We start from the raw sequence: 20,070 nt of genomic DNA on the forward strand, positions 1-20,070 counted from the left end.
CTTCAATGGACTTACTGTTAACAGATTTTTATTCAACAGCATCGCTTGGTCAGTATGAATAAGCTTTTCATCAATGTTGAAGGAATTTCACACCTAATATAAAATATTAATCAAATGTTTTTGTTTTAAATTGACAATTGCATTTCATGAAGAAAAGTAAAGTGTTATTTTCAGATCTGGAAGTGCAATATCTGTTTGAACAAGAAACAAAGGGTTATTTTGAAGATTATTTCAACAGCTTTGTTAGCAGTGTTGATTTCAATAACCTTTTCTTTTTAAGTTGTACTTTTTAAAAAAAAGCACTCAGAACAAGAAAGTGAAGGTGAGCTTGGTAAAATAAATAGAAATTGGAATTCAGAATTGGAGTCACATTTTCAAATCTGAATTTAGTATTGGGTTTCTGTATCTGTATGGCCTAAATGCATTAATGTAAAGTATTAGCTTGACTTGATCTGATTTTGAATTAATCCAAAAAACTGGAAAAGTTTTGTGTACGTAATTGAACACTGATTAATCACTCCTTCCTCTGCCAGTTTGTGGTTCTATATGATTGAGGAAACACATTGAAACTTCATAGAATAACACAACACACAAGCATGCTAGTTAGCCCATTGAGTCTGCACCAGCAGTTTGAAAGAGCTATTCAGCTCGTTTCACTTCTTTTCCTGCATCAGAGCATTATTTTCTCCTTCAAGTACTGAACAAAGTATTTTTGAAAGCTTCTATTGAGTCTGTTTCCACCATCTCATCATGCCATGAACATCAAAATCTAGCTATTTATTGAACAAAACCTTTTTTTCGTCAAGGCACCTGGTTCATTTGCCAAACGTCTTAAATCTGTGCACTTTGATTATTGGGACAAGACATTAGAAGCAGTTTTATCTTCATTTACCCCATCTAAACACCATTATTTTAAACATATCTATTATATCTCCTGATCTTCATTGTGCCAAGAAGAACGATTGGCATTTTCAGTGTGCCTTCAGAAATGTAATGCTTCATTCTGATGGCCATTCTGATAATTCTCTTTTGTATCCTCTCCTAAGCCTTAATTTCCTTATTTAAATATGGTGTCCAGAATTCTATTTGGGATCTAATTTCATCTTTTATATTCATAGTTGGGTTTATTTTATGGAATGATGGGCATTTTTTGATCCATATATTTCAGAATGCACCAGATCTCATTATGAAAGTACTAGCATGTTTGCAATTAATTTTGTAGTTGGCAAACAAGTTCAAGGTATTGGAGGGTTACTCTGATTTGTGAAATCTCCAAGCCAGATTGTACCACTTAGCCTTTTATTTCAAAGAGCTTGTTGTATTTGCATGTTAATGACTATAACTTGCCACAGAAAGTTAGAACTAATAAGGACACCATTAGAAATATTTCATACATTTTTGAGTATATATTTTTCTCTATTTACTTCGAGGATATTGACATTGATGCAACCAGCAAATAGTGCCGCACAATAATTTTAAGTTACTTAAAATTGTTTCAATGACAGAAGGCAAACATTAAGCCCATTTTCATCTGTTAATGAAACCATACCAGTTACCACTTTTTAAAAATCTTTTAAAATGGATTTAAGAGAAAAATATATTGTAAAATGTTGTACAGTATCATTGGTTTATGGTAGAGTTAATGTTTGACGATCAGAAACATGAGCTCATTAAACACTTCCCAAAACTAAAAACAATTTGTGCCAGACTGCTTATTACACCCAAACAAAAACCTCTATACTATTAAATTATTGTTATTGCTTTTCCTTTTCATCTCTTTACAGCACCTAATCTTTCTTTCTCCACCCTTATTTCTCATTCTGTAGCTGATTTAACTCTAAAACACTGACTCCAAAACACCTACTCCAAAATACACCATATTTTCCATTAATGATTAGAGAAATAAGGTATTTATTGTTCCGACCATGCACTAAGGTTCTAGATGCTCCAATGTACTCACCACCCACAACAAGCTCACATATCCAGCAAGTTGCAATGCAAAAACATTTTGAGTTGGATGATGCACAAAAATGTCTATATAAAATGTCTACCACAGCAGAATGCCCCATTCTGACATGATCTGGGCCAATATTTTAAAACATTTACCTGAAATGTTGTACAGTGCATACTACAAAAACTTGAATTAAATGTAACTATCAAAAAACATTTGAGAAACTTTCTGGACGTTGGTGTTTTGCAATTTTTAGACTAAAGTTTTTTTGAGTACATCATTTACTATTTTTAAATAACCTGATGTTACTGTGGTGAGTAAATGTGGCAGTTTATCATGGTTCCACCAGGAGTTCTAATTATAAGATGGGTTGGCTGAGATCGCCCACAGGCATCTGAAATTGTCTGTCTAGGTTTTTTTCTCTCCTTGGTATCTGTGGACAGTTGATCATTTTCTGTCCTGATCCTCAGTCATATCATAATCCTCTTATTCACATGGAGTTTGCTCATGTTGGTTTATTTCTATTTAACTGAATTCAACAACAGTGCAATGTAAGGCAAAACTAAAACTAATTACGGTTTTTTCTGACAATTTTCTTTAATAGATTAAGTCTTGTGGGCAAAAATAATGATCATATGTTGATGACAGTGGAAACAGACAATCAAAAACAAAAATGATAATATATGAACTCAGCTGGCTAGGATGCCAAAAAAAATTACTATTTCAATGTAACAGCTGGAAGGTTTATCTATTTGTGTCCAAAATTAAATTATACTGCAAATAATCATGCTGCTTATTTGTCATAGAGTCTTAGAGTTGTACAGCATAGAAGCAGGCTCTTTGGCCCACTGTGTCATCGCTGACCATCATGCCTTTCTATACTAATCCCACTTTCCCTACATTAATTCCATATCCCTCCGTACCTTGCTCATTCAAGAACCTGTCCAGATGCCTCTTAATGTTGTGACTGTCCTTCCTCCACTGCCTCCTATGGCAGCTCATTCCAGATACCAACTACACTTTATATGAACTTTTTACCTCTCAGATCCCCTTGAAACCTCCTCCCACTCACCTCAAGCATATGCCCTTGAGTTTTAGACACCTCTCCACCCCCCACCCCCCCCCCCCCCCCCCCCACCCCCCCCCCCCCCCCCCCCCCCCCCCCCCCCCCCGCCACCATGGGAAACAGACTCTGGCTATCTACTCTATCTTTGCCTCACATGATTTTATATACCTCCATCATGTCACCTCTCAGCCTCCTTTGCTCCAAGGTAAACAGTCCCAGCCTATCCATTCTCTCCTTATAACTCAAGCCCATCAATCCAAGCAAAATCCTTGTGACTTTTCACTGTACTCTCTCTAGGTTAATCACATTTTTCCTGTCGTATGCCAACCAGAACACAATAGTCCAAGTGCGGCCTAACCAGTGTTTTGTATAACTGTAACATGACGTCCCAACTCTTGTATTCACTGCCTCGGCCAATAAAGACATGGTATATGCCTACTTCACCATACGGTCTACCTGTGTTGCCATTTTCAGGGAACTATGTACTTGTACCCTGGGTCTCTCTGTTCTACAACACTCCTCAGGGCCCCGGCATTTACTGTGTATGTCCTGCCCTGGTTTAACTTCCCAAAATGCATCACTTCACACTTTTCTGAGTAAATTCCATTTGCCATTCCTTTGCCCACTTTCCCAGTTGACTTAGATCTTGTTGTAACCTTAGACATACTTCTTCACTGTCCACCACACCTCCAATTTTGGCGTTTTCTGCAAACTTACTAATCATGCCACCTACATTCTCATCCAAATCGTTAATATATATGACAAACAACAGAGGAGACAGCAATGATCCCTATGGCACTCCACTGGTCGCAGGCCTCCAATCTGAAAAACAATCCTCCACTGCCACCCTCTGCCTCCCACCATCAAGCCAATTTTGTATCCAATTGGCTAGCTCACCCTGGATTCCATGTGTTCTAACCTTTCAGACCAGCCTACCATGCAGGACCTTGTCAAAGGCCTTGCTAAAATCCACGAAGACAATGTCTACCACCCTGTCTTCATTAATCCTTTAGGTCACCTTACCTCAACCAAATTCATGAAGCGTGATTTCCCACACAGAAAGCCATGCTGCCTATACCTTTCCAAATGCAAGTAAATCCTGTCTCACAGAATCCCTTCCAATAACTTTACCACCACTGACGTATGGCTCATTGGCCTATAGTTCCCTGGCTTATCCCTACTGCCCTTCTTAAATAAAGGCATAACATTGGTTATCCACCAGTCCTCTAGTACCTCATCTGTAGTTAATGAAGTTAAACAATCTTTGCCGGGGCTCTAGCAATCTCCTCCCTTGCTTCCCATAAAATCCTAGTATCCACCTGAGCAGGCTGCGGAGATTTAGCCACCTTTATGTGTTTCCGGACCTCTAACAGCTCCTCCGTCGTAATGTTGATATGCTCCAGGGTATCACTGTTCCCTCCCCTGAGCTCACTAGCAACCATGTCCTTCTCCACCGTAAATACAGATGAAAAGTGTTAATTTAAGACCACATAGATTACTACATTAATCCTTAAGGAGACCTACTCTCTCCCTAGCTACCCCTTTACTTTTAATATATTTATAGTATCTTTCAGGATTCTCCTTTATCATGGCCCCTTTTTGCCCTCCTAATTTCCTTCTTAAGTGTCTCCTGTATCCCTTCTACTCCTCAACAGATTTGCTTGATTCTAGGTGCCTATAGCTGACATATGCCCCCTTTTTCCATACCAGACCCTAAATATATCTCGTCAGCCAAGTTTCCCGAATCTTGCCAGCCTTGTCCTCAGGAGCATACTGGCCCTGGACTGTTCTGATATCATCAAAATTAGCCTTCCCCCAATTTTTAGGACTTTAACTTGAGAATCAGTTCTGTCATTTTCCATGGCCATCTTGAAACTAATAGAATTAAGTCACTGGTCCCAAATTGCTCCCCCACTAATATGTCCATCACTTGCCCAGCATCATTTCCTAAGAGGAGGTCAAGTGCAGCCCCTTCTGTAGTAGGGGCATGGCCATCTACATATTGATTCAAAAAGCTTTCCTGGATGCACCTAATAAATTCTGCCCCATCTAATCCTTCAGCACTAAGGCAGTGCTAGTCAATAATAGGGAACTTAAAGTCACCTACGGGTCCACCCCAAGTTATGAAGGCCCAACTTATGTACAACCTGTATATACGAACAAGCATTTGAGAGACCGGCGGGATGGATTTGCCAGCTCCTGTGGGGTTGCAGGCATCTTCTGCTGCCTGGGAACATGGTTCGTCGTCGCATTTCCAATTTGCAAACTGTCGAGATTACAAACAGTTCATAGGAACGGAACCCTGCCATAGCCTATGTTCCCGTAACCTATACTATTACAACCCTATTATTCCCTGTACATATACTCTATTTCATGCTGACTATTGGTGAGCCGATAGTATAATCCCATCAAAGTGACCTCCCTTTTTTTATTTCTAAATTCTATCCATGTGATCTCACTGGGCATTCCCCTGGGATGTCCCCTCAGAATAGTGGTGTGAGTTTTTCCCAGTCAGTAAGGCAGCTCCCCCTCCTTTCTTTGCTCCACCTCCGTTGCACTGGAAGCATTGGTACCTCAGAACACTCTTGCGAGTTTCTCTAGCATATTGATAACTGTATCAGTCTTGCTTCCTACTGTTATCTTGCAAACATTTCTCACCTTTTGTTCTGGAAAATCTGGAAGATGAATGGGACAAGGGTAGAAGGGTATGAAAATATCCAAATTTTATGTCAAATTGCCTCATTTGTTCATGATATGCAAAGGTTAATATCACTTGAAGATTGAGAAGCCCTGCTTCCAAAGTTCAGTAATCTTGCATTGTCCTTAACTTCTCCATTCGGCCACCACTAATAGAAGCCAGAGGGATGTGCAGTGATTTTTAAAGCAACGTGAATTATATGATGTCAATACTGAAATAAAACATCTGTTAAATCTGGAGTGGAAAGTATATGCCACATTTCTCAACAATAATATTTCTAGAACCCTACCCCCACACATCATAGAATCCTTATAAGTTGATCAACCTTAAGAGTAATAAAAGACCACTATAAAGCAAAACTTGTGAAGTACAACAGATAAATCAAAATCAGGCACATTAGTCAGTTGAATCTAAATTGTGCCCAGTTGGTTTCCGAAAAGCATAAAAGCTATCAATCTTCTGCTGTTAATGGGGGATCTTGAAATCCACGTGATGTTTTTGTTATTAAATTTCAGTCTAATGGGTACTGCTAATACATTTTGAAGATTTTTGTAAAGTGCTGAATGTGTTCTGCAGCAGGATAATTTGAATGAAACATTAGCAAACCGTTTACATGACTCAAGGGGAATATTTACAATTACACTTATAGCCAAATTGAATTTAAATGGAATTTATATTATCTTCCCTTTTCTGGCAATCAGAATGAAGTGTATATGAAATACAGGTCTTTACCTCTCTAAATGATTGTTTTGATAAGCTAATTTAATATATTTGAATTGTGAGAATGGTTGGAGACTTTGATTTAAACTCCATCAACAACTCTTGTATAGTGCTAAGCTTACAATAAAATTATGCTTTATTTATTTATAATAAAAGTATCAATGTTAGTGAATATGACTTTACCAAGTGATATTTTTATGCTCATTTTGGAGAAAATAATTTGTATCAAACACCTTGTAGTTATTGAAATGCAAATATTTTTGTAGTGATTCAAATAACAAAACTTAGTGTGGCAAACATTCATCAATGATATTTTTTATTTAATTATCATAACAAATATTTGGCTGGATGTAGAGCTTGTTGATGTGAAATTAGAAAATGGTTGGTTATAATACAATAAATGCACAATAAAGTAAGTTAGCAACTGTTATGAAAGATTATTTCTAGAGATTTCTTTGCACATAGTTCACTCACCAACAGCTTAGCAATAAAGGGAAATGGTTCCCTCGAGACATTTATGTATTGAAATAAATGATATGCTGGAACAGAAATTTAATTAATTTGCAGAGTTTATTGATAACCTCTAGTTTCTTGGCAGTGTATGTTAATCTTTTCCTAACATCTGCATTGTAATGTTTTAAAACAGTTTTCGAGAATGTGTCATGGATTGTGTGATAAAAGTAAATGTGACCAAATACATTTTTGTGGAAAATATGTAAGAAAATTAGTTTGGGAAAGAGGCTTCCTCCTTTATTTAATATTGAAGTTTTCTCTGGCCTTTTGAATTTATTATTGCTATTACAGCACATTATTCAACCTTCAAGGATTGTTTGTTTCATATTTCAAGAATGTTAACATCATTGTGTAACACTGTTTATTAGTTGGACTAGGATAAATAATGTTGTCAGCAGTTATTACTTAGATCTTATAAGGTGGCAACCCTCCAGTTTCTCTGGAGATTCCTAGAAATGAGCACAAATCTTAAGACTTCGTTGCAAGCAACCATGGAAGACTATGGGACAGTAAAAAAATCTGCTTTGAATAGTTTTCATTACTGATTGTAAAAAAAAGAACATATTATTAAATAAACTGACCATCAGGGAGTATAAATAAAATATTACAGATGATAGATATCCAAAATAAAAATGTGAAAATGCTGAAAATATTCAGCACATCAAGCAGCATCTGAGGAAAGAGAAACATGATTATCATTTCAGATTGATGACATTTTGCCAGAACTGTTGTACACTTAGAGTGTGCCCTAAATATTCTCTAAAATTCTACATCCTAACTTGTGCACTCCATGTCCTTTCCAATCTGGTGGTAATCTGTACAAAGCTACCACTCAAAACAGGCCAGTGAAATAGCTGCAGCCATTTCCAAATGGCCTATTTTGTGTTTCCTATTTTCGAGAATGTAGATTGGTGCTCAAATTAGTCAATTAAGATGAATTATAAGACAATTATTTGCTTTATTTTGTGGCAGAAGAACAAACAGAGATGAAATTTTTACAGGACTTTACATTGATCCATATTTCCCCCTGCAAGATTAAGACAAAAATGTTAGTATTTATATGGTTTCTTTAGGATGTCAGAACTGATTTACAGCCAATGGGGTGTGATGTGTATTCACTGAATCATATAGGAAACATGGCAATCAATTTGCACAAAGCAAGCTCCCAAACAGTATAAAAACAAATGACCAGAACAGCTCAAAATAAAAAGTATACATCGCAGTAAAGCTAATAACCTGGATTGACATTTCAATATGATCTTTTTCAGAGTTGACTAACTCTAACTTTAGAAAAAAATAGATATCTCAGTGACTTTCTTATTTTAAACCCTGTAAATTGAGCTGGTTGCATACAGTTGATTAATGTCCAAAGTCTTTGCTAATCAAAGCAACCTATTCAGACAGGGAATTGTCCAGTTGACATGTCAATCAACTTTCTCTTGGGTGTGGAACCTTTGGCTATTTAAATGAACATGATCAAACCAATGATGTACATGCCAATGTTAAATCTTATGTGTAAGTTTGTTCAGTTGGTGCAAATCGTTACCTCAAACAATGTGGGAGACAAGTTCTATTTCACTAATTTCCATCAGTAAATTGAATAACAAGCAAAATTAATCCTTAATAAATAGTCTCTATGGGTAGTTGGTGTGGATGGCCCTTTATGTTTGAGTGTTGAATCTTTATTTTAGTAGTGACATTTTGTGTGGTTGTGTAGTGGGGGACTACAGATTTCTCTCAGTCTCAGACTTCAAAGCAGGTATTCATTAGTACAAATGGAGAAACCATAAGTTAAGCAGACTGGAATAGTTATTTGACAATGACAAAAAATAATATTGATCAATGTGAAGCACATTAAGGAAATTGAATATATGAGTAGAAAAAATGTGTCACTGGCATAACCAAGGGCAGGAACAACCAGTATAACCCAGAATTTGCTATCAGTAGAGAGGCAGTGGTATTCCTTATAATCTTGAAATTAGCTCCTAAAAAATCTGGTGAAAGCAGCTTCCTCTTTTTTAATGTTATCAAGATGTTTGAGCAGACTTGTTGATTGGCTAAAGATCATGTTCAATAAGGGATGTGTTAGGTTACAGACTCCCTCCCTCCAGCCATTATACTATCCTTCCTCTCCGGACACAGCTGCCTTTTCACCTGAAGATGTTCTGCTCCGTTAGTCCCATCTGCCTCAGTTCTTGACTGTGTCCCAACCACACACTTAGCCCCATTCCTGGCCAAGCTTCTTCTATGCTTCAGCTACACAAATAGCCCCAATCCTGTCTACACACTTGCCCATGCCCAGGTGCCCAGCTCCCAGATGCATGACCAACAGCAAGCACCTTGAAGCACTGGAGAGATAGTACCAATACTGTCTCCACAAAATCCTCCAAATCCACTTGCACGATAAACAAACCAACATCAGTGTTCTTTCCCAGGCTAAGAGCTCCAGTATTGAGACCCTGACTGCACCCAGTAGGCTCTTTTGGGCAAGCCGTGTTGTTCGCGTACCTGACAATAGAATCCCAAAACAGCCAGTTGATTCTGAGCTCTCATGGCTGGAGGTTGCCAAGTGAATAGAGAAAAAGATTCACAATCTACCTTGTTGTGACCTTGCACTTTATTGCACTGCACTTTCTCTGTAGTTGTCACACTTTACTCTGTACTGTTATTGTTTTCACCTGTACTACATCAATGCACTCTGTACTATGTAACTGCACTGTGTAATGAATTGTGTTTTTCACTGTACCTCGGTACAAGTGACAATAATAAACCAATACGAAAATGCAACGTCCCAATTGAATCTTGGGTCCATGAGCAATCAACGTAAAGAAGTCACATTTCAGACAGCACTGAGAACCCTAAGTCCATGCATTGGGAGCACACACAAGCCCAATGTAAACAGTGAAAGGAGAACACCATCTCACAAACAACATCACAAGCGGTCTCATCAGGCACCCCCTGCCTCATCTGTGGTAGAGTCTGAGAGCCTCACATTGGCCTCATCAATCACCTCAGAACCCATAGAACTGGAAAAAGAAGCAAGTCATCCTCAATCCTGAGGTTCTGGTGAAGAATGAATAGATCTGAGATTTGATTGATTTGCTGTGGAAGTGCAAGAAGAAACAATATCTTTTTTTGGGAAATTAAATAACTGTTTCTGATTTTGAAAGAGAAAGGCACGGAATTGACTTTGTTCACATGTTAAAGTTTTAATAATTAATTAAAGCATGAAATGTTTATTTTGTAATCACTGATTTTCAGGTATTTGAACGTGAACAAAATGTAAAGTTTTCTTAACAATTAATCTTCTTAATTTTCAGCAAAAGCAGATGAAGTATTAAAGGCAAAGGAAAGAAAAGAGGAAGATGCCAAAAAGAAAAAGGAGCAAGGTAACAGAAATTAATTTTAGTAAAATAGCATCCATAATTTTACAGTGAATGTTATAAAATGCTGTTTCCCAATTTTTCAGATATGTTGTCAACTTTAAATTAGGGGAAATAAATGACTACTCATTTCCAATATGTAAAATAAGCTGGAAAAAAGTACATTGATGTGGTATAATTTAAGTATTCTACTGTTTCAAGTTGAACACCTGTTTTTATTTTTGTGGGAGCACATTTGTTTTTAAATCTTGACAACTACATTTATGTGTTGTGTTCTCCCAAATGTATTTTCCAGAACAAAGAAATTAGGCACAGTGCACAAGAAATGTTTATGATATGTGCTAACATAAACTTGCTTTCTCACAAGTTGTCTTTTTTGAAAGTGGTTTTTGGATGAGACAGCTTCTCCACAGCCAGAATCATTGTAGATGGCTACATGCTGCCTCCTTGCTTTCAGGGTCCATTAAGAAGAGAATAATTTGCCTGAAATAGCTCCCATAACACCACAGATGTAGAGTTTTTTTTATATAGAAAGTAAAGTTATAAATATATGGAATTTGCAGATGTTTCAAGAAAGTATCATTTGTTGAAATTTGAGAACACAGCCTTGAAGTACTTGTTTGAACAAAATGTATATTTCATTTTCCTTCTCATTTTAAATCCTGTAAAGTGTACAGAAAGTGCTTGGTCACTCTGACACGTTGCAAGAGTTGGCTTCATGTACTGCCTGAGATTTAGCTTCAAGTATTGTCTGGAGCCCAAGAAGGAATTGAGTTTCTATTGCATACTCAGTCTTGGCAACTTTTTAAACTTCAGATCCAGGTGATGGTTTGAAGATAATGGACCAGATTTTGTAGGGAAATGCTGGCTGTTTTGTGTGGAGCAGTTGACGGTTCTTGCATAGATGCCAGAAGTTTGGCATTGCTATGCATGTGTATGCAAGCATGGATGTCACTGACTTGCTGACAGCCATTGACCAGTCTTTTGCTGACTACTTATGACATTGGACTTCAAATGGTGTTTGAAGTTGTATCACTTACAGCAGAAAATCCACTGGAACTGGTGGAAGGAACTGTTCTCCATTGATTTCAATGGAGTAGACAGCTGTGAAGGATTGGGTATTAATATTTCTAGATTTCTTTAAGTTTAATAAATCTAAGTGTTTTTAAATGCCTCAAGTATTCTTAAGCATTTCAGTTTTAGAATCATCCAAAATTTCTGGCAGCCTGGAAAGTTGGGGACATGCAAAGCTTTTCTCAGCAATTTTGGGAACTGAGATTGTTCTGGACACTCTATGTAATGACAATTCTATTGTAGGAAAACCTGCTGGTGCAGAAGGCCTTGCAACTGAGAATTTGAAGAGTTTCTTTTGGCAAGCCCATTTCTTCAACATTAACCACATGTTGGCAGGTTTTCACCATGTGCACTGCACAAATTAAGTGCAGTCGTCTTTGATAGTTAAGTGGATAATGCAGGCAACTTGCTGTTCACCAAGCATTCTGAGCCAAAGTTAACAAATTGAAGGAAATGTCAATGAGTGAAATTTGGTTGATGTGGAATAAATCGCATTTCAATAAGTCTTTGATAAATGTCACATTATTGGCCTGTCATCAGAATCAGGTTTATTATCACCGACTTATATGACATAAGATATCTTTATTAGTCACATGTACATCAAAACACACAGTGAAATACATCCTTTTGCATAGAGTGTTCTGGGGGCAGCCCGCAAGTGTCACCACGCTTCTGGCGCCAACATAGCATGCCCACAACTTCCCTAACCTGTATGTCTTTGGAATGTGAGAGGAAACTGGAGCACCCAGAGGAAACCCATGCAGACACAGGGAGAACGTACAAACTCCTTACAGACAGCAGCCAGAATTGAACCCGGGTCGCTGGCGCAGTAAAGCGTTACGCTAACCGCTACACTACCGTGCCTGCCCACATGAAATGTCTTGTTTTGTGGGAACGGTATAGTCCAAAGACAAAAAATTACTATAAATTACAAAATAAATAAATGGTGCAAAAAAAAGGACCAGAGTGCATTGAATAAAAGGGGCTATGGCAAGAGCTCTGAAAACACTGGCTAAGTAAAAGGAACCAGCGAATGGTTGTTTTTCAGACTGGAGGAAAGTGTGCAGAGCAGTTCACTGGGGTCAATACTAGGAGCACTGCTTTTCTTAATGTAGATTATTATTAACTTGGACTTGTACCTGCAGGACACAATTTCCAAATCTGCAGATAACACAAAACAGTGCAGTTAACTGTAAGAAGGACAGTAAAAGTCTTCAAAAGGAAATATGGACAGACTAGAATGAATGGCTAGATGACATGAATTTTAATGCTGAGAAACGTGAGTTGTTGCATTGTGTTGGAAGAATGAAAAGGCGCAATCTAAACTGGAGGGCACAATTCTCAAAGGGGTATAAGAATAGAGATATCTAGGCCAGGGTTCAGATTGCAATGACAGGGATAGTAGTGGAGGTAGATTCAGCAAAGCATTCAAAAATGAGCTGAATAAGCATCTAAATGGAAAGAATTTGCAGAGCTGTAGGAAGACGTTGGAGAAGTGTGACTAAATGAGTTGATCTTGCATGGACTCTTATTCTGCGTGAAGTAACCAGCAAGTCAGGCAGGCTGCGAAGACAGAACTAGACATAATAAATTAGACTGAATACTTTTCATCCTGATTACTTTTCATTAGCATCTTGTTTTAGGGAAAGGGAAATCTTGATCACAGAGCTTTCGCCACTGAAGGAGAATGCAGGCTCATGGCTGTGGCAGCATCCAGCATAATTAGGAGTCATCCAGCATCCAGCATAATTAGTTGACTCTGCATCAGAGAATGTTTTAAGAACATTCTTATTCTCAAAAAAAAGTTTGAGGGTTTTAGCCTTTTGGAAGTTAATCAAATTCCAATTCAATACTAAGTTCCAAGCTTTTGCATGATGGATTTTCACAGTTGGTTTCAGTACATTGATAATTAAGCAATGATCTACACCTAGTAAAATCTACGGTGGGTTGAAGTTGGTGAGGGAGCTCTTTGGACCTCTCCTGACAGAAAGATTTTTTTAGGCTACATTAATAGGGAAGATTTTCCACGTGGCTGCCAGTAATTGTGATGGACTTAACTATGTTTCTTCAAGTAGATATGGAAAATGGTGAGGTTTGCTTACCGTATGGGGACTTTTTTTGCCAATAGCTTTCGATTGTACACCAGTTTTAAAAAGCAGTGTTTTATATCTCATAACTTAAAACATAAGGCAACAGAACATGCACAGCTAGATTTTTTTCTTATTGTTTGCCTATTTGCCATGACAATTGGAATCCTGGGAAGAAGATACTGAATTCACACATACCTGGTGCTATATTCCCCCACCTACACCTGCTTGCTCTGCTGTTACCAAGCCAGAAGTAGCATTTGTTTGAGAATGAAAATATATTCATATTTTGACAACTGAGGCTTGTCAGATTGGACTGTTTGAGAAACTCCTCAGTTGTTTTGCCAAACTTAATCGAAAACAGAAAGTTGTCTGTGGGCATAGGCATCTCCATGTCCCCAAGTTCCTAGATTGACATGCCTAATCGTGGCTAGACAATGTCCAATGGGCTCCATGCCATGGGAAGTGGTGAAACACGTAATCTGAAATACTTACGAAATGTTGAGCAAGTACAGTGACCCTAGCAGTTTGGGTGGGACTTTATTTCTCCAGTAATCTAGAGTTAGTTCCGACGTTTCCAAACTCCAGTAGTTTTCTTAAATTAACAAGGGCACTGGATCATTTCTGGATAGTTCTCGGGTATGAAGGCAATTATTAGATTTGGTACACATACCTCCTGCTCTGGACAAATAACTGGGGAGTGTGCGTCTGAAGTGGTTGGGATTTTACTCCAGCTCGGTCCTATTTCCAGAGGTGTAATTATGTAGCATATGTGGCACACAATTACATAAAATTTGATCACATGAAAATTGATTGTTGAAGTTTACATTTTATCTTATTGAACTTGGTTCCCCTGTAGCTTACGATCTTTTATCTGCAAGTATCAGTCTTAAAACAGTGCTGAAATTAGCTTCTCACTGCCTTCAGCAACTTAGAGGCTTTTTGACATAAATGTAAAAGTCATTGGACTTTTCTATAGTTCAGCAGAAACTGAATTGCAACTTTGTTTTCATGAGACTTTTACTTAATCATGGTCTTTAGTCCAAAGCAGAATCATTAGTTTGAAAGCATTTTAAGGTTTAGTTTTGAGACTTGAATTGAAAGGGTGAAGGACATGTTTAAAAATGTGACTTTTCACTTACATTTGTTTGAAAGCTTTCACCCATTATCAATCAATTTTTTGCAGCGTTGAAACTGTTTCTCATTGTTTGCCGTAAAATGCAGCATCTTCATATAGCCCTGTCAAAATCAATTTTATTTGGAAATACTTATGGTTTCTTCTCAATATCAGACCATTTCACTTCCAATGAAAGAGCTGACATTTGTTTGAAAACAGATGTCTTGAAAGTATTTCTCAAAGTACACAATACATCTTGACGCTCCAGTCTCTACTTCCTTCTCAAATTTTCTCCTCATCAGTAACGAGAAGTAGCCTGAGCTGATCATCCATTGAACTTGTCCTCTTTCCAACCCAGCAATTTAGAACAAAGACATTCCATGACACATTCCAACCATCTTTCAGATGCGGTATGAAAGATATATGTGTCCAAACATTCCAAGGCAGTCTTTGAAAGGGGACAGAGGAGCACGCCACTAGACTAACCAACATCTGTTGTCAGAATCCATGAGGAAGGGCACCATTACCCTCATCTACAAGCAGAAGGGGGAGATGGAAGACATCAGAAATTGGAGACCCATCTCACTGTTGGATATGGATTATAAGATCCTGCCCAAGGCCAGCGCCAACAGGGGCAAGTCTGCTCCGAGACAGGTGATCCACCTGGACCAAACCTGTGCTGTACCGGGCAGGAAGATCTTTGACAGCCTTCCGCTGCTTAGGGATACCACTGCCTACGTGCAGGACAGAGGGGTGGACACCTGCCTGGTCAGCTTGGACCAGGAGAAGGCCTTCGACAGGATATCTCACACGTACATGTTGGACATGCTCTCCAAAATGGGCTCTGAGGAGGGAGTCAGGAATTGGATCCAGCTGCTCTACACAGACATCCGTAGTGCAGTCCAAATCAGTGGGTGGGAAACAGACAGCTTCCCCATCAAGTCTGGAGTCAGGCAGGGCTGCCCTCTCTCCCCTGTCTTGTTTGTGTGTTGTATAGAACCTTTTGCCGAATCCATCAGGATGGACGAGAGCATCAGAGGGATGACGTTGCCAGGCAGTGAGGGCACCCAGGTGAAAACCTCCCTGTACATGGATGATGTCGCCATCTTCTGCTCGGACCCAAGGTCAGTTCGCAGATTGATCAGCATCTGCGACCAGTTTGAGTTGGCATCAGGGGCCAGAGTTAACCATGTGAAAAGCGAGGCCATGCTCTTTGGCAACTGGTCTGACCAATCCAACGTCCCCTTCGCCGTCAGGCCTGACTACCTGAAGGTGCTGGGGATCTGGTTCGGAGGGATCGGGGCGTGCAACAAAAATTGGCGGGAGCGGATTGGGAAGGTGAAGCAGAAACTGGGACTGTGGGAACGGCACTCCCTATCGATAACTGGGAAGAACTTGGTCATCAGGTGTGAGGTGCTCTCAGGGCTGTCGTACTTGGCGCAGGTGTGGCCTGTTTCTCACTCCTCCATCTTGGAAATCACCCATGCCGTCTTCCGGTTCATCTGGGAATCCAAGATGGAGCAGGTCCAATGGGTCACCATGCACAAGTCCCTGGATAATGGGGGTAAAGGTGTCCCCAGTGTCACCCTCATCCTGAAGACCACCTTCGTCTGTGGCTGCATCAGGCTGTGCGTGGAACCAAAGTACTTGGGCACCAAGTGTCTACCTGTCCCTGCTGTTGCGAAGGATGGGTCAGGCCCCATTGCTGCGCAATGCCCCAGTCAGCTGGCCATTGCCGCACTACCTGTCCTTCGTGGAAAAGTTCTTCCAGACCAACACCTTTGACCACAAGTCCATCAGGCAGCGGTCAGCATGTAACATCCTGCAGACACTACAGGAGAAGGACTCGATGGATACTGTGGGGTGGTTCCCTGAGCAGACTGTCCAGACCATCTGGCAGAATGCCTCATCGCCAGAACTCACCAACAAGCACCAAGACCTCGCTTGACTGGTGGTGAGAGGGGCCCTCCCAGTCAGATCCTTCCTGCATGGTCGGAACATCAGTCCCAGCGCGTGCTGCCCGTGGGAGAACTGCACTGGGGACGAGACGGTCGCCCACCTCTTTGCGGGCGTTGGGTTTGCAAGGAGGGTGTGGCGAAATATGCAAGGGTCCTTGTCACGGTTCATCCCCAGCAGCTGCCTAACAGAGGATTCTCTGATCTACGGGCTGTTCCCGGGGAGGCACACAGAGACAGACATCAGCTGCTGCTGGAAGGTCATCAACTCGGTGAAAGACACCCTTTGGTCTGCCCGAAACTTGTTGGTCTCCCAGCACTGCGAGATGTCCGTGGGGGAATGCTGCCGACTGGCACATTCCAGGCTGCAGGAGTACGTGCTGAGGGACGCACTGAAGCTGGGTGCAGCCATTGCAAGGGCTCGGCAGGGAAGGACAACAGTTTAGGGGTCTTCTGCCACTGGAGAGGGAGGGGCAGGGTCAGGTGAGAAAGCCGCTTAAAGATTGTAAATACAGGATTGGGGTATTACCCCAGGGAGCCACATGGGTGGCATTGGTGCTGTGGTTTTTATAAAACGTAACACTAATGATTGATCTGTACGTGGATGTAAAGGTTTGCACTGTTTTATTCTTGTATCTAATTTGTCTTTTATTATGAATAAAGTTTATTTTGGTTAAAAAAAAACATCTATTGTTGAACTTGTGTCATAAAAAGAAGATATATTAAAACTCCCATAATCTGACATGCTTGGAACTTTGGTTGTGCCAGATTAGCAAATTTTCCAGACTGTTGCATGTTATTCATGTTAATACCCCAATACATTTTTAATTCACTTTTTTGTATATTACTTAGTTTTATAATAAGTTTCCCAATGAACCAGATAAGTTTGAAGGGAGCACAAGAACTAGAGCTTTGGTGAGTTGAATGGGAGCACGGGAACTGGAGTTCTAGTGAGTGGAAGGCATTGCAGCAAACATTACTTGGTTAGCCAGATGCTGAACCATCAGGTTTTCCAAATGGTCAGATGGTGAATTATTGAATTTTCATTGTATCTGAACAGAGAAATTAACTTGTGTAAAATTAGCAGAGTGTTGTACAGACCAAACTCACATTAATATGGTGTAAAACAAATTTGGACATGTGTCTGGAAGAGTTAGTACCAGTTTTTGATATTGCATGGGTCTTTTTTTTATATGAGAATTCATGCACTGTGACACTACTTTTCTGGCTGCCAGCTCACCTGAAATCTAAATCCAGGGCCCTTCCATCCTGCCTCTGCTGAGATATACAACTTAATGCTCACTGCTGTATTACTAACATCAAGAAAAGCTCATCCATGATGGTGAAGAACTTCCAGTTTCTGGTTAATGCAACATTTGCAATCAGAGCTGGCAGAGAAGAAGGCTGCATTGTAAGGTTCCCCAAAATGCAGGCACACAGAGTGTCATCATGCCCTTTTAGCTGCTGCTCTGGCAGCTTCCCAGAAAAAGTGCCCATGCACAAGGAAGATATGAACTACGCATTCTGTTATGCAGCAGTTCTGTAAAGGTTCCTCTACCAACCTCCATCCCATCATTGCAAGATTATTCAAGCTTTTCAGCAGTACAGTGCTTATAATGTGGTGTGACCATTTGAGAACTGTTTCGTGAGGTTCACCCTATGACAATATTTGCTGGTAGCTTTAGAAATTCCACCACTAAAACTCACTGTTCTTGAAATTGAAGAGGAGTTACATGAGGGCTATTGCCATTTTTGAACAAGTAAAAACAAATTTTACAAACTTTCGAGAGCTTCTCAAAACACCAGCATGGAGGTTGCTAACACTAGTGTACAGATATATGTGTGTGTGTGTGTGTGTGTGTGTCTATATATGTGTGTGTGTGTGTATGTCTATATATATACACATATATATCTATATATATATCTATATATATTATATATAGCTACACTGTTTTTCATACATTAAAACAGTAAAAACTAAAAGGTACGGTACTTCATTAGGGATAAAATATTTTGGGTGTCCTGAAGTCATGAAAGGCACTAGATTTACCTTCATGCCAAAATGGTTGTCATATATAAAAAAAGGAGTAATTGGGACAGCTACCTGAGCATGCATCTGCCATCTCTCCAGACTGCAGCCTGGTACAAAGCAGGTCAGCGTTAATTCAGATCTCTCTTTGTGATAGCCACACCGGTTGCCATGGCGATGAAGGGAATATGGTGGAAGGGAAGGTGGAAACAGAGGGGCAAGAGAAAATTAGGGGCATAAGGGGAAAATTAGGACAGGGAAGGGTGTATTGACAGTGTTGAGTAATGGAGTCCCCATTGCCACAGAGCAGTGTGACTTGGCCTCGTGCTGCACCCAGGCTGCTGCCACAGTGATAGTTGGATCTAAGGCAGAGGTGCTGCTCTCTTAATCAGTGCAGCCCTTCTGCAAAAGAGCAGCACTTGTTATTTGATATAATGGAGTCTGGCAAAATAAAATTGATATCCTGACATATGGTTCCTGACCTTCTACATGAGATTGTACCAGTTATACTGTGAGAAAACAACACAAGTAAATAAAAACAAAAATTGCTGGAAACATTCAGCAAGTCAGGCCTCATCTGTTTCCAGTATCTTTAACATTTCAACTTCAGCATCTGCAGTTTTTTTTTATTACAATAACAAAGCTAATAGGTTGCAACCTTTTGATCCAAGCTCTGTTGGTAAGTCATAAATGTTTTTAATGTGAGTGAAATGTGATAGGGAAATGACACCAGAGTTGGGGTGAATTGCAACAGAAAATGCCTGCTCCAATTTCCTGAAAGATAGGACTAACATCAGAAATGGATGTAATACTTACAAATACCCACAAAAGCATTCTTTATGCATGATTTATACTTAAAGAACCATTTCATTTCGCATCCAATTACTAAGCAAGTTTCTACAATGTTAAAAGAAATCTGAAAGGTCCTATCCTGTCATTTAAGGAAGAAAATCCACCAAATACTTTCATAATAAGATATTTTCGTACAATTTATATGTAAACATGGTTTGAATTACATTGCACTTGCATCCAACCTGAATTTCTCTCCTTTTTTTGTAGTTTTCAATTCTGGTAAATTGACTATTTTGCCTAAAGTGGCAGTGGCATAACAGCATTTTCTGGGTTTTTTTATATTGTTTAATGTAGTAGTGCCTTTCAGATGTATATGTTCCACATGTATGACAATGTCATCATTTAATGGAAAGTGCTGAAACATAGGATATCTGGCATTAGTTTGTAAGATAAAGTGATTGGAGTTGGCCACACACGAGAGAGTGTAAGTATTATCTTTCCTCTTTGATGAATATGAAAGATCCCAAGCTAATATTTGAAAAGAAGCAGAGTTCTCCCTCTACTTTAGCCAATATTTATCTCACAACTAGAATACACAATGTTGTACTAACCCACGATTTATATTGGCATTTTATAGAAATATCCACAACTCTAGCTATTGTTCTGAGAAAACTCCAAATGAATG

General features: G+C 39.5%; 1 protein-coding gene across 1 annotated transcript in view; it reads left to right on the forward strand.

The window, feature by feature from the left end:
- The window catches only part of rsrc1 (arginine/serine-rich coiled-coil 1), a 288,468-nt gene that overhangs the window by 229,298 nt on the left and 39,100 nt on the right, over positions 1-20,070 (forward strand). Inside the window, exon 7 of the mRNA XM_052018264.1 lies at positions 10,269-10,337. Coding sequence (XP_051874224.1) covers positions 10,269-10,281 — 13 coding nt within the window. The 3' untranslated portion in view covers positions 10,282-10,337. The remainder of the gene's footprint in view (positions 1-10,268; positions 10,338-20,070) is intronic.

This window comes from Pristis pectinata, chromosome 6 (genome assembly GCF_009764475.1).
Source record: "Pristis pectinata isolate sPriPec2 chromosome 6, sPriPec2.1.pri, whole genome shotgun sequence".
Classification (NCBI taxonomy): domain Eukaryota; kingdom Metazoa; phylum Chordata; class Chondrichthyes; order Rhinopristiformes; family Pristidae; genus Pristis; species Pristis pectinata.